Source organism: Acomys russatus, chromosome 30 (assembly GCF_903995435.1).
Source record: "Acomys russatus chromosome 30, mAcoRus1.1, whole genome shotgun sequence".
Lineage (NCBI taxonomy): Eukaryota > Metazoa > Chordata > Mammalia > Rodentia > Muridae > Acomys > Acomys russatus.
The window spans coordinates 24426700-24440118 of record NC_067166.1 but is presented as its reverse complement, the minus strand read 5'-3'; the positions used below and the strand labels follow the sequence as shown (position 1 = coordinate 24440118).

Genomic DNA, 13419 nt, shown 5'->3' with positions numbered 1-13419 from the left:
ACAAGTTGAATCAAGAACTTTATTTTTAAGACTTCTATATTTTTAAATGTGTGTAAGTAGGAGTGTACATGGGAGAAGGAAGCCCACGAGACCAGGGGAGCTGGATCATTCTGGAGTTGGAGCTGCAGGAGATTCTTCTGAGCAGCCTGCCGTGGGGGACGGGTGTCTAGCTTGGGTCCTCTGAAAGAGCAGCCTGTGCTCCTAACTGCTGAGACGTCTCTCCAGCCCCCTTGAGTAAGAGTTTTAAACAATTACAGAGAGAAATTTAATGACCACATATAGTAAAGGAGACAAATTTAGTTGCTTTTCATGGCCAAATTCACCCTTGATTTTCAGCAAAATGTAAAAAAAAAACAAAAACCCGAATACCTGGTGGTGCAATATCAAATATGGTCAGCAGAGGGCGCTAGAGAATCAATAAGGCAGGAAAGACCCCTCTCCCCCCACATCCCCGATTCTAGGGCACTCCTTTGTAACATAAGGTTTCATCAGAAACTGCAGTGTACACAGTTATGCACCAGCATGCTTTCACAGCATGGGTGGTGTCTTTGGTGTAGGGTCTTGTAGAACATGCCACACAAGGAAACAAGTCCTGAGCAATAGCATCAACCAGCTGGACTTAAATGATGGGATGGCTAGTTTTGGCTATCAACAGGACACATCTGGGAAAGGGACCCTTACTTGAGGAATTACTTCGATCACGTGGACCTGTGGGCATGCTTGTGCATAGTTTTTTGATTGGTAATTGGTACGGAAGGGCCCAGCCCACTGTGGGCATTTAAACAGTTAAACAATAACACAGTCAGCGTTTTTTTTTCTGGAGAAAACTACTTTACCTGAACAGAAGATTTTTGTCTTTGTTTTACACCGATATATATATTTTTTTAATGCATTATGTGGCCAAGTGTGGTGGCATAGACCTTTAATCCCAGAATTTGGGGGGACAGGTGGATCTCAATGAATCCAAGGCCAGTCTGGTTTTCTTAGTGAGTCCCAGGTCAACAACAACGTCTTACGAAACAAAACAAAACAAAAAAATAAAGATACACTGTGCATTTGATAATGCTGTACTCTAAGGGAATTACTTTAAATCTACATTTAGTGTAGTGTGAGTGGATACAGGCGAAGAACATAAAGCACAGCAACTCACTTTAAAAACCACTGCCTTGCGTCCTGGTCAGGTGTCAGCCCTTTCACCTGCCATTATAGTCACCCATCCATCCACTGGCAGAATCTCATGCAGCCGACCCAGTCTGGCCTTAACTTGCTTTATCGTCATGGATGTCCTTGAACGTCTGATTACCCTGTCTCTACCTCCCCAGTGCTGAGATTACAGGTTTATGGCAGTTTTAGGTTCACGGGATCAACACTGAGCTTTCACTTTTACCAACGGAACTACAACCTCGGCTCTACTATTGCTTTTTTCACCATTAATACAGATGTGAAAAGGGAAACAAAATCTTAATAATTGTATATGTCTTGATATTGTGGGCCCATAAACTTTGAATACAGGTGCTCTGGTTGAAAGCTATTGTGCCATACGGAGGTGCATAGACCGTCTGTGTCTTACCTGCCTTTGCCTAACAGTATAAATATTAAGGCCTGTTAGTGACTATACTGCATGTTTTAAACGACTGCAGAGTCTTCCATTCACTCATTTACTTTAATCGTAATCTCCATACTTGGTGTGAAAGTTTACAAGAAATCTCATAATCAGGGTGCTTGCCAATTTTAAAGATAGGTTAGGTGGGCAGCAGCCTGTATTTAATAATGAAACTATGGTTTGGTCATGTATTTATTTATAAAGTCCAGACGTTAGTCACCGCCCCTTCATCACGGCAGCCCGGGCCTCTGGATTCCTCCGCCGGATTCGGAGGCGACCAGAAAGAGCCGGTCTTCCTAAAACTGACAGAAGCACAGGGGAGTGATGGAGTCTTGAGGACACAAGCTCCGCAGCCACCGCCGCCGTAGCAGCGGGGTGAACACCTCTGAAGACCTAGCGAAGCCTAGCCACAGCCATGGCCCACCAGGCCGCCGGGACCCGCGGGAGCCGCCGCGTTGCCAGGGCGACGCTTCCGGCCGGCGCGCGCAGCCCCCGGAGCAGGAGAGTCGCGCGGCGGCGGGCGGGGCGGGGCGGGGCGGGGCGGGCTAGACGTGTCGGGCGCCGCGAATTAAGCTGGCTGGCGGGCGCGCGCGCGCGCTCTCTCTCCCGCGGGCGCGCGCGCCTTCGCTTCCCAGGCTCCGTCGCTGACGCGGTCGCGGACGACGTTGGGGGAGCGGGAAGGCAGCGGCAGCAGCGGGGCCGGGATGAACAGCGGCGGCGGCTTCGGTCTGGGCTTAGGCTTCGGCCTCTTCCCTACGGCGGTGATTCAGGTGACGAACCTCTCGTCGGCGGTGACCAGCGAGCAGATGCGGACGCTCTTTTCCTTCCTAGGAGAAATCGAGGAGCTGCGACTCTACCCCCCGGAGTGAGTGCTTGGAGCCCGGCGGGCGGGCGGGGGAGGGGCGCGCCGCCATCGAGACCTAGGGCGCCGAGGTGGGGGGGGGGGGGGGAGGAGAGGAGCGCGGCGCGGGCGTCATGTGACCGCGCGCTTTGCCTAAGGCGGCCATGTTTGATGAGGGCACCGGGCCCGCTGCCCTTCTCTCCTCGTAGGGCATTTCGTTTGATTAATCTCCGTGCGGAGTGCCTGCGAAGGATTTAGGGGCGGCTTCCCCTTTCGAGCCTCCAGGACTGTGGTTGATGCCCGGTTTTCGAATTGGGTGCCCCAGACCTTAGGTTAACCCCCCCCCCCCCCCCCCCCCGTCCCCCCACCCCCGAACCTAAGATGGCCGCAGGTGGGCCGGCTGTAGTCCTCATGGCAAATGCTCCTAACGTGTTTTTTTTTTTTTTTTTGCACTGGGAGCATCGAAGAGGACGCCAGCAACGCCAACGCCCCGGACCTCTAGTCTTTAGTGTCAGGGTGCTACTGTTGACGAGAGTACGGGTGACAGCGTGGAATCGGGGCTATTTTTGTTCACCCAGGTGATCTTAGACATTTACCATCCTTCTGGTTTTTCTAACCGAGCCCTTAATAGTCACGATCTTAAAAGATCACGTCAATTCCTCCTTTTGGCAACGGCCTGAATTTTCCCTCCAGAGAGGTCACACTGGCCTAGACGTTTCAAAAAGTATAGGTCAGTGCAGAATTACCGCTACTGTGTGCTGCACGTGTTTAAAATCCAGATCTTAATTGGCATTTGTAAGTTGACATCACTTGCCAGCCAGGGCACTTGAAGTGGTAAATTTCCATTAAGCAATATTGACTAATCAGCTAACTTGCAGAGAAGTTGAAATAATAACACTGAATGCCCATTAGTTTTCTTTTCACTCATTGCTACAGTTGATTATTAACATTTCATTTGTTCTAGCTAGGTGTGGTATCACACTTTTTTTTTTTTTTTTTTTTTTTGGGTATTTTGAGACAGGGTTTCTCTGTGTAGCCTTGGCTGTCCTGTACTCGTTTTGTAGACCAGGCTGGCCTCGAACTCACAGAGCTCCACCTGTCTCTGCCTCCCGAGTGCTGGGATTATAGGCGTGTGCCACCACGCCCGGCGGTACCACACTCTTTTAATCCAAGCACTCCCGGAGGCGGAGGCAGGTGGATCTCTTGAGTCAGAGGCCAGTCTGGTCTACAGAGCAAGTCCAGGGCTGCCAGGGCTCTTTGTGCAGAGAAACCCTGTTTTGAAACAACAACAATCAAATTCGTTGTCTACTAGTGCCCCTCTTCATCTAGTGTGTCCTCAGAGACTGCCATGACAGCTGTCTCCAATCTAGAACAGGCCCCGGCACTTAAAAAATATTTAATGAAGTCGACATTTAGTGGTGTAGTTTCTCTTGTAGAATGGCATACAGTCTCAGTTAATACAGGTTATTTCTAGATGCTGAGATTCAAGCAATATAATTTTGACAATACTGCATAAGTGCATGAGGTTTGACTTAACCATTACATTAAAATTTGTAGTACTTTTTTTTTTTTAACATTTGAAGATGCCCCCCCTTCTTTCTCTGTTTTGGAGGGGTTGTTTTTTTCCCCCCAACACGGGGTTTCTCTGTAGCCTTGCCTGTCCTGGACTTGCCTTGTAGACCAGGGCTGCCTCTGTGTCCCAGGGTGTTGGGATTAAAGGTGCCCGGCTGCGTTCAGCTGTCTCTTCAGTACTCAACACTTAGTAATTTGGAAGAGGGCAGCTGTGTCCTGGGAGGGTTAGAAGCCAGTCAGTGAAATAAATAATCCACCCATGAACTCATGTAAATGAACTGGGGACAGTAGAGTGTCTGAAGAAATACATACCATAGAATAGTCTTTACTCCCAATGAAATGCCGTCTGTATGGTTGAAACTTGGGTTTAGGTGGTAATACACTGCAAGTTGTTAGCTGGCACTTGGGAAGGTGCATCGTGAAAGTCTCCAGGCCTGGCCTTGAATAAACCCAGTTTCCTTCCTGCATGAGAAAATATGTGGGGTTTAAAGGTCAAAGAGAGTTAAAAAGCTCGGCTCTTTGTGTTAAAATAGAGTCAGTATGTCACAAACAAATTCTTTGGCAAAATTGTTACCAGATAAAAATTCTTACCTAGTTTTCCTAAGTGCAGTAGAGCCTCATTCTGGTATTGTAGTGACACTGATACACTTTATTAGCATAACTCCGTAATGCAGTAGTGCTAGTTGGTCCTTAAGGATATACTTGCAGTTTGATGCTGAGGTGTATAAAATGCAGTCAGTAGTACTTTTGTCAAAAATAATGATAGTTAGCTGGGTAGTGGTGGTGTAGGCCCTTAATCCAAGCAGAGGCAGAGGCAGGTGGATCTCTGTGAGTTCGAGGCCGTACTGGTCGACAGAGCAAGTTCCAGGACAGCCAAGGCTACACAGAGAACTCCCATCCCTGACTTAAAAAACAAAAACTGATAGTTGTTTTGATTATCATATAAACATTGTTTTGTGATTAATATTTAGATATTGAGTAGTTACTGATTTAAAATTGGAAATCTGTTTCTTTAGTGAAATGTGAAAATAGGTCCACATCGGGTGTCTCCCTTTTTTGCTCTTCACCTCATTTTTTGAGATTCTTTCACTGACATAAAGCTCTGGCAGCCTGGCTTAGCTGCCTCACTCTGGGGATCTGCTTGGAATTCGAGTGCCACAGATGCACATTCCACACTTTAGGCATTCATGTAAACAGGCCAGTAGCATGGCTCACCAGGTAGAAGGCTAGCCGCTCAAAGCAGTATTGAGCTCAGTCTCTAGACTAGAACCCACTGAGAGAGGAGAGAGTTGGGCTCCTGAGAGTTGTCTTCTGCCCTCCTTCTACAGGTGCACCCCATGAGTACACACTTGCACAAATAATACAGAAAGGGAAAAAAGAATTTATGTAGACACTCACTGAGCATACTAAGAATTATTTGTCATTCTTTTTTATATTGCCAGATAAATATCCAGAATTACTGTCCAACGTTTTGCACAAAAGAATTTCTAGCCAGGCGTGGTGGCGCACGCCTTTAATCCCAGCACTCGGGAGGCAGAGGCAGGGGGATCACTGTGAGTTCGAGGCCAGCCTGGTCTACAAAGTGAGTCCAGGACGGCCAAGGATACACAGAGAAACCCTGTCTCTAGAAACCAAAAAAAAAAAAAAAAAAAAAAGAATTTCTTATGAAAACCTATTTATACAATTTCTCGATGAAAATCTATTTTTATGAATTGGTTTTTTCAGTAAACTTTCCATTACGATGTAATGTTCACACAGAAAAATGAACAAAATGGTGTGTGGCTAATGAATTCTTACAGTTTAAACATGGCGGTGTAGCAGGCACACAGATGGAGAGTATCTGCCCCTACAAGTTCCCCTGTGCCCTCCTGCAGTTGGCTAACCACCCCCTAAGGGTAATTCTGTTTTCATTTCTAACACCAGAAAGATTTTCACCTGTGCAGTTTTTCTTGCTTGATCTGGTTTCCTACTTCTCTGATTTTCCAAGTTAAAAGAATTAAACTAAAAGTCTGTTAACTTTTTAAATTTAAAGTTAACTTAGTTAATTTAAGTAACTTAAAGTTAATTTAAAGTAACTTAGTTACTTAAAAAAAATGCTGTGTTGAAAGATCACACTACACTGTGTCTGGTATTTTTTGTTGCCATGGCAAAAACACCTAAGATCAAACGGGGAGTTGCTTTGGCTCAACATCTCAGAGGCTTCCATCTGTGTTGGCAGCTCTGATGATTCAGCCTATGGCCAGGCAGAAATATCATGGTGCCTAGGAAGTAGAGACAGCTCCCAAGGAGGAGCCAGGGATGAGGTAAAATGTCCAAGGTGCTCTGCCAGCCTCAGCTCCTAAGAGTGCATTCAGCTGTATAACCTCAGAAACACCAGCCCCTGAGGACCAAGTCTTCAACACACCGGGGCCTTTTGGGGGCTACTTCATAATCTAATTATAACAGCCATTTTATATAGAGTAGCAAACAAGAAAGTTCACCCCACCAAACTCGTTTCATTAGCATGTTTTTTCTTCTAGTCCCCTATATGTGCTTAATAACACAGTGTAATCAAAGGAGTTATATACTGTGATTATAAGCTTTTTTCCTTAATCTGTAATAAGCACTTTTAATATTGCTGTGCTTTAAAGTAATATTTAAAGATGTGTGCTGTGTTGAGTGTTTTTGAAATTCTCCCACCCCTTCCCCAAGACAGGGATTTCTTTTCTTTTTTCTTTTTTGAGACAGGGTTTCTCTTGTAGTCCTGTCTGTTCTGGACTTGCTTTGTAGACCAGGCTGGCCTTGAACTCAGAGCTCCACCTGCCTCTGCTTCCTGAGCACGGGGATTACAGGTATGTGCAACTGCGCCCTAGACAGGGTTTTTCTGTGTAGCCTTGGCTATCCTGGACTTTGTAGACCAGGCTGGCCTTGAACTTACAAAGATCCGAAATTCTGTCATTATGTGTTGGTTATCTTTAAAATGTTTAGTTACAAATGAATGCGTTTAAACTAGTTGCATTTGGAAGTGTTGATCATCAGCAATGATTGGTAGGTCTGCAGGCAGTGTCAGCACTTGATAAGAAAGGCTTGGAGAACTGTGCCATCCAGAGGACCAATGGAGTCCTTAGTAAGTGTTGTGTTGACTAATAATAATTTTATGAGTAAAGCTACTTGTTCATGTTTTGGATTGTGTAATTTTGATAGGTCTTCTACAGCAGCTGTTTGCAACTGTGGGTTGAGACTCCCTTGGGGATGGAATGACTCTTCCCGAGGGTCACCTAAGACCACTGGGAAACATCTACATTATGATTCATAGTAGGATCAAAGTGACAATTATAAAGTAGCAACAAAAACAATTTTCTGGTTGGAGTCACCATAACATGAGGAACTGTATTAAAGGGTTGAAGCATCAGAAAGGTTGAAAGCCACTTTACATCTTTAGATACACTTTTAGAGTCTAAAGGATGTATCTTGATGTACTAATAAAATATTGGCAGTAGTGATAACCACATTGACATTTGAATATTGTAATGTGCCATCACCATGTTTAATGAAAAAATGGCCAATTAGAGCACCAGAAATTTAACCTGTTCCCAGAGGTAGGGTTTTGTTTATTTTGTTTTTAAATGTCACTACTTAAAACCTGATTTTTGGTTTATTTTTATTTTTATTTTTTAAGAACAGTAAGATTTTATATTCTAAAAAACCCTAAAACTTGCTTCCACAAATGAGATCAAACTACATCTACTACTTATAGGCAGGGCTACTTTTGGTTGTTTGTTGTTTTTACTTTTGTTTTTTTAAGACAGGGTTTCTCTGTGTAACAAACAGCTATGGCTGTTCTGGAACTTGCTTTGTTGACCAAGCTGGCTTTGAACTCACAGAGATCTGTCTGCCTTTGTCTCCAGAGTGCTGGGATTAAAGGTGTGCCCTACCACGCCCAGTAGGCAGTGCTGCTTTGTACAGAGGATTACTTTTAGACAAAACGGAGTATATAACTTTCTGAAAAAATTTTTTTTTTGTTTTGTTTTTCAAGACAATGTTTCTCTGTGTAGCCTTGCCTGTCCTGGACTCACTTTATAGACTAGACTAGCCTCGAACTCACAGAGATCCTCTGCCTCCAGAATGCTGGGATTACAGGCATGTACCACCTGGGCCAACTCTTTGACAATGAAAACTGTGGCCATTGAGTTTTGGTCCCAGCTAACTGTAAGTTTGAGGAAGGAGGATTTCAAATTCAGATCCTGTGAAACATAGTGGACCCTGTCGACCAAAATTAGATTTTAAAGTGCCAGGAGCTAGAGGTGTGTTTCATAGTTAAAGAACTTGTCTGGCATGTGAGAGAGGCTCTGGGTGTAGTTCCTAGTATCATAGACTATTTAAACTGTGATAAAGAGAAATAGTTCTGTTAGATAGTTTAGACATACTATACGATCTAAGCATATGATTTATAAGTGTAATTAATTTATAGTGTTGATGCCCAGCAGTGGTGGTACATGCCTTTATTAATCCTAGCACTCAGGACGCAGAGTCAGGCAGATTTTTGTGTGAGGCCAATCTGGTCTATAGAGTGAGTTTCAGGACAGCTAGGGCTACACAGATAAACTTTGTCTCAAAAATAATATAATAATACAATAATAATAATAAGTTTTATTTGTCAGTTATCTATATGCATCTGTAGTGTTCAATGCAAAACTTCTCAAAACTGAAATATTTATGTGTTTATAAAATATTGTGAAGTTGGCCTTTATTTCAGGAAAAGTAGTGGGAGATATAAAATTGCTTAAGGGCTGAGGGTGAATTAGATCAGTGGCAGATGCCTGTGTGGCATGCACAAGTGTACCACAGAAAGGAAAATGCCTGAACACCAAGGCACTGTATCAGCGGTCCTCAACCTATGGGTTGGAGTCAGACAACCACTTCACAGAGGCCGTAAGAAAACACAAGTATTTATTTTATTTTTTTAACACAAGTATTTATATTATGATTCATAACACTAGTGAGATTACAGTTAAGTAGCAACAAAAATAGTTTTATGGTTGGAGGAAACCCAACATAAGGAAGTACATTAAATAAAGGGCTGCCTGAGAACCACTGAACTATACCTTTCGTCTATGATAGTGCTCTTCAAAGGAGACCACCTTTTCTTTTTCTTTCTTTCTTTTTTTTTTTTTTTTTTCTTTTCTGAAATAGGGTCCCTCTGTGTAGCCCTGGCTCTCCTGGACTCACTTGTACACCAGGCTGACCTTGAACTTGCCTGCCTTTGCCTCTGGAGTGCTGGGATTAAAGGTGTGTGCCACCATGCCTGGCTCAGAGTAGACCACTTTTAAATTTGTTGCCAGGATCCTCAAGTCTTACTGGTGCATCTTCCTATCTAGGTTCTTTATAAACCTGTCTGGCTGCTGGGTGTGGTGGAGAACGTCTTTAATTCTAGCACTAGGGAGGCAGAGGCAGGCAAGTTCAAGGCAGCCTGGCCTACAAGTGAGTCCAGGACAGTCAGGGCTACACACAGAGAAACCTTGTCTTGAAAAACAAACAAACAAACAAACAGATAAGTAAGTAAGGCTGGTTTGCTATGCTCATGAATACTTAAAGTGAAGTGTGTTTTAACTAGAGGTATCTATGATACCCTTTAAATTTCAGTAGTAACTATTTAGGTTTGCATTTTTTCACATGAGCACTGACATTGTTCATTTAAAAAGATCCCTGTTAAATTGAAGAAAAGAAGCTGTGATGGTCATAGAACAACCAGGACTCCTGGTAACAGCAAAGTGACTGTCTTTTTTTTTTATCCCAAGAGGCTGTTTTGTGTATCTTCTGTCTCTTTGTGGTCCTGTTCTATACTCCCTCATCTGATACAAGTTGCTTTCCAGCCCAGCAGAAAGAATCGGTTTTGAGCTCATTTATTTGGTCAAGCTTGACTACCCAAATTTCATGTTGTTCGTCAGCCAGTGAATTAGCCAGGTGACTAATCACTTAGGGGTAGAGAAGCTTAAGGAATGTGTTGGGAGGTTCAAATACATGGTACTACTGCCTGCACTGAAGCTGTGTACAGTGCTCAGGCCGAGGGGTGCCTGCGGTCTGTGAGAGCTTTGAATGGTCTACAGAGGACTTGAAACTCGTCTTGGGGAAAAAAAATGGAATTAGTTTAAAGGGGAGATAGGGAAAACACCTGATTCGCTGAGTGAAACTGTGTACAGGGTCCACTGGTTCAGACTGTTCTTATTCAGGATGTGTTCTTGGACCCATGAGACTTGTGTGTCTGGTGTTTTGGATAGATAAAAAGGTTCCTCTTAGGAAACTTCATCTTAAGTGATGTGATGCAATTTAGGGTTTAGGATCACACTGGTAGTTTTTTGGAAGACCATTACCGAGGGATTAAAGAGTGATTGACCAGAAGTCTGTAATCTCAGTGAGCAGTGCTGAGGTTCTGAACTAAGGCATCAGTAGTGAGAGAGAGGGAAGCCATTGTGTGACAGGGGTTGGGAGATGAGCTCAGGGTTGATTAAGGTAAGGATTAGGATCAGGAGCCACAGCCCAAGGCTCAGTTTGACAAAAGAGATTATGGCTCATCACTCTCTTGGTAGGCTTGAGACCTGAGGTGGCCTGAGATAAAGTGGACAGTCAGCTTTCTGTCTCTTGATCATTGCTGGTGGCTGTGGCAGAGGACAGAGTCAGGTAGTGGCTCCCAAAGCTTCTGCAGAACTGAGACGTTCTGGCTCTATTTCACCTCCCAAAGCAAGTTATTCAGGCCCAGCTAAGTTCAGGAAGCAGAAAAGTGGAATTTCACCATGCAGTTAAAAGGAGCATTGGAAGTTTTGGTGAATGGGCCAATTCCTGTCACGCTGGTGACTCCCAGATACCAGAGCAGAGAAAGGTGACTATCTTTTTTTCTTTTCGTTTTTTAAGGTTTTTTGAGATAGGGTTTCTCTGAGTACCCTTGGCTGTCCTAGACTCGCTTTGTAGACCAGGCTGGCCTTGAACTCACAGAGATCACCTGCGTCAGCCTCCCAAGTGCTAGGGTTAAAGGTGTGTGCCACCACGCCCAGCTGTGATGTTACTTTTAAGTAAGATAGAGAATACAGGGTACAGGGCAGAGCTGGAAAGAGAAGAAGGTAGTGAATGGATTTTGAGTTTACTGAGGTAGGGTGCATCAAAGTGTAATTAAATGCCAGGAATGGTGGCGCACGCCTTTAATCCCAGCACTCAGGAGGCAGAGGCAGGCGGATCTCTGAGTTCGAGGCCAGCCTGGTCTACAAAGCGAGTCCAGGACTACCAAGGCTACACAGAGAGCCTGTCTCAACAAACAAACAAAAGTGTAATTAAGTTCAGAGGCAGGCACTTGGATCTGGTTGTTCAGATCCCAGGACAGATGTAAGTTGGAGATTTGGTAGGTGTAAGAGGTAGGGTGGAGGGTTAAGTCTGAGGGACTGTATTTATGTGACACACTGTGTAAAGGCTTTGGCTGGCTTGGATGGTGGCTGAGGAGGGTTTTGATGAGAGCTACTGTGAATTGGTGACCTTAAGTGAGGGAAATAAGTCAAATAGGAATGAATTAGTATTTTTTAAAACAACATAAGTAGCCCCACTACATATTTATAACATTGTTTAAGTTCTAGATGCAAATCAGTTTTCTTTTTTACAGTATTTAGCTATACCTTTTTTTTTTTTTTTTTTTTTCTTTTTCTGTTGCCATGGTAAAGGCGGCTTAAGGAAGGCGGGATATAGTTTGCTTATAGTTTGAGGCATAGAGTCCACCATGAGAAGACGTGGCAGCAGGAGCAGGCGGCAGCTGGTCACAGCAAGTCCACTGTAAGGGAGCAGAGTCCTCACGACAGTGCTCACACAGCTTCCTCTTTTTTATGAAGTATAGGACCCGAGCCCAGGGAATGGTGCTGACACATGTAGTGTGGGTCTTCCCATTTTAATTAATCTCAATATTGTCTCATAGAATTGTCTCGGGTGAGTGTGGATCCAGTCAGTTTTACTAGCAATAATACATTACAGGTTGTTGGTGTAGCTGTAACTTTAGCCATTTAATGTTATTCTGCATTGTTTTAAAGACGGATGTGTTGTGGGATCATACATGTGAGGGATCACAGAGAACAAATTTACTAATAAAAATGACTGTGGAGGGGCTGGAAAGATGGCTGAGTGGTCAGAGTATGTATTAGTGTTAGGTCCTCACCATCCGCCCCAGGCAGCTTACTTGTAATGACAGTAAGGGGTCTGATACCTTCTGTATTTGGACTTCATGACCACCAGCATTCACACTACTTTTGCTTAAAAAAAAGAATAAAGTTTCCCCCCCCCCCCCTTAAGACAAGGTTTTTCTGTGTAGCCTTGGTTGTCCTGGACTCACTCTATTGACCAGGCCAGCAATCTGCCTGCCTCTGTCTCCCTGAATGCATAGGCCACCGAGCCTGACTACAAAATAAAACTTTTTAAAAGGTGGCTTTGTAATTACTAGTTATCGAGTTACTGTGCAATTTAGTGAGAAATAGTATAGATAATGACACAGTGCCCATGAAGTAGTATGTTTTTTAAAATATAATGAGGTAAGACCATATTATAGACAAACTCTTTTCGGCCAGTGCTGGTTCCTATTTTCTGTAGGTCTATCTAGTTAAGTCAAATGGACTAGGGTGTCTACTATTCTGCAAAATAAGTTACATAACATTTTGTTTGTAAAAACCTTTCATTTTTGTCCTGAAAAGCACATTACTCTGTAACTTGAAGCCATCTGGTATATGCAAAAGCTCCTTGTTTAATTCTACATTACCTAATTGTGTGATTATTGAGAAGTTTTCAGGGCCTCCACGGTACCACTAGCTATGGATCTAGCACTGTTTTTAGTGATAGAAGTGTTGGGTAATCAGGTGGGGTGGGAGAGGCGACAGTGTCAAGTCTTGAGGACTGGTACATCTGTAAAGGGACTTTGATGTTAGTTAGCTGTTTTGAATTTTGCTCAAGTACTGATTGATTTGTAGACAACTGTAGATTGACTTCTGTGTTGTCCGACAAGTCAGCATTAAATCACTAAAATTCATTGTTTCAACATGTTAATAATCTTTAGCAACAAAATTACCTAACTCTGGTGTAAGAAGTTTCAAATGAAATTACAAATCCATGCAAATGTTCATTAATGCATTTGTTTTCTTTTTATCTTGCAGCAACACACCTCTTGCTTTTTCCTCCAAAGTATGTTATATTAAGTTTCGTGACCCATCAAGTGTTGGTGTGGCCCAGCATCTAACTAACACGGTTTTTATTGACAGAGCTCTGATAGTAGTTCCTTGTGCAGAAGGTTAGTATCTCATGTTTTTTTCTTCTTGTTTAATATATGTTCTGTCTGTTACTATAGCCTTTAACTTCCTAGAAATTGGCCAGTACTCTATGTGTGAGCCTGTTTGTGCACACTCAC

At 43.6% G+C, this 13419-nt stretch overlaps 1 protein-coding gene across 1 annotated transcript in view; it reads left to right on the top strand.

Annotated features, from left to right (window-relative positions):
• The first annotated feature begins 2214 nt into the window (after positions 1–2214).
• Srek1 (splicing regulatory glutamic acid and lysine rich protein 1) overlaps positions 2215–13419 on the top strand; it is a 34756-nt gene continuing 23551 nt past the window's right edge. The window contains exons 1-2 of the mRNA XM_051172574.1: positions 2215–2468; positions 13169–13302. Of these exons, the coding sequence (XP_051028531.1) occupies positions 2308–2468; positions 13169–13302 (295 nt within the window). The 5' untranslated portion in view covers positions 2215–2307. The remainder of the gene's footprint in view (positions 2469–13168; positions 13303–13419) is intronic.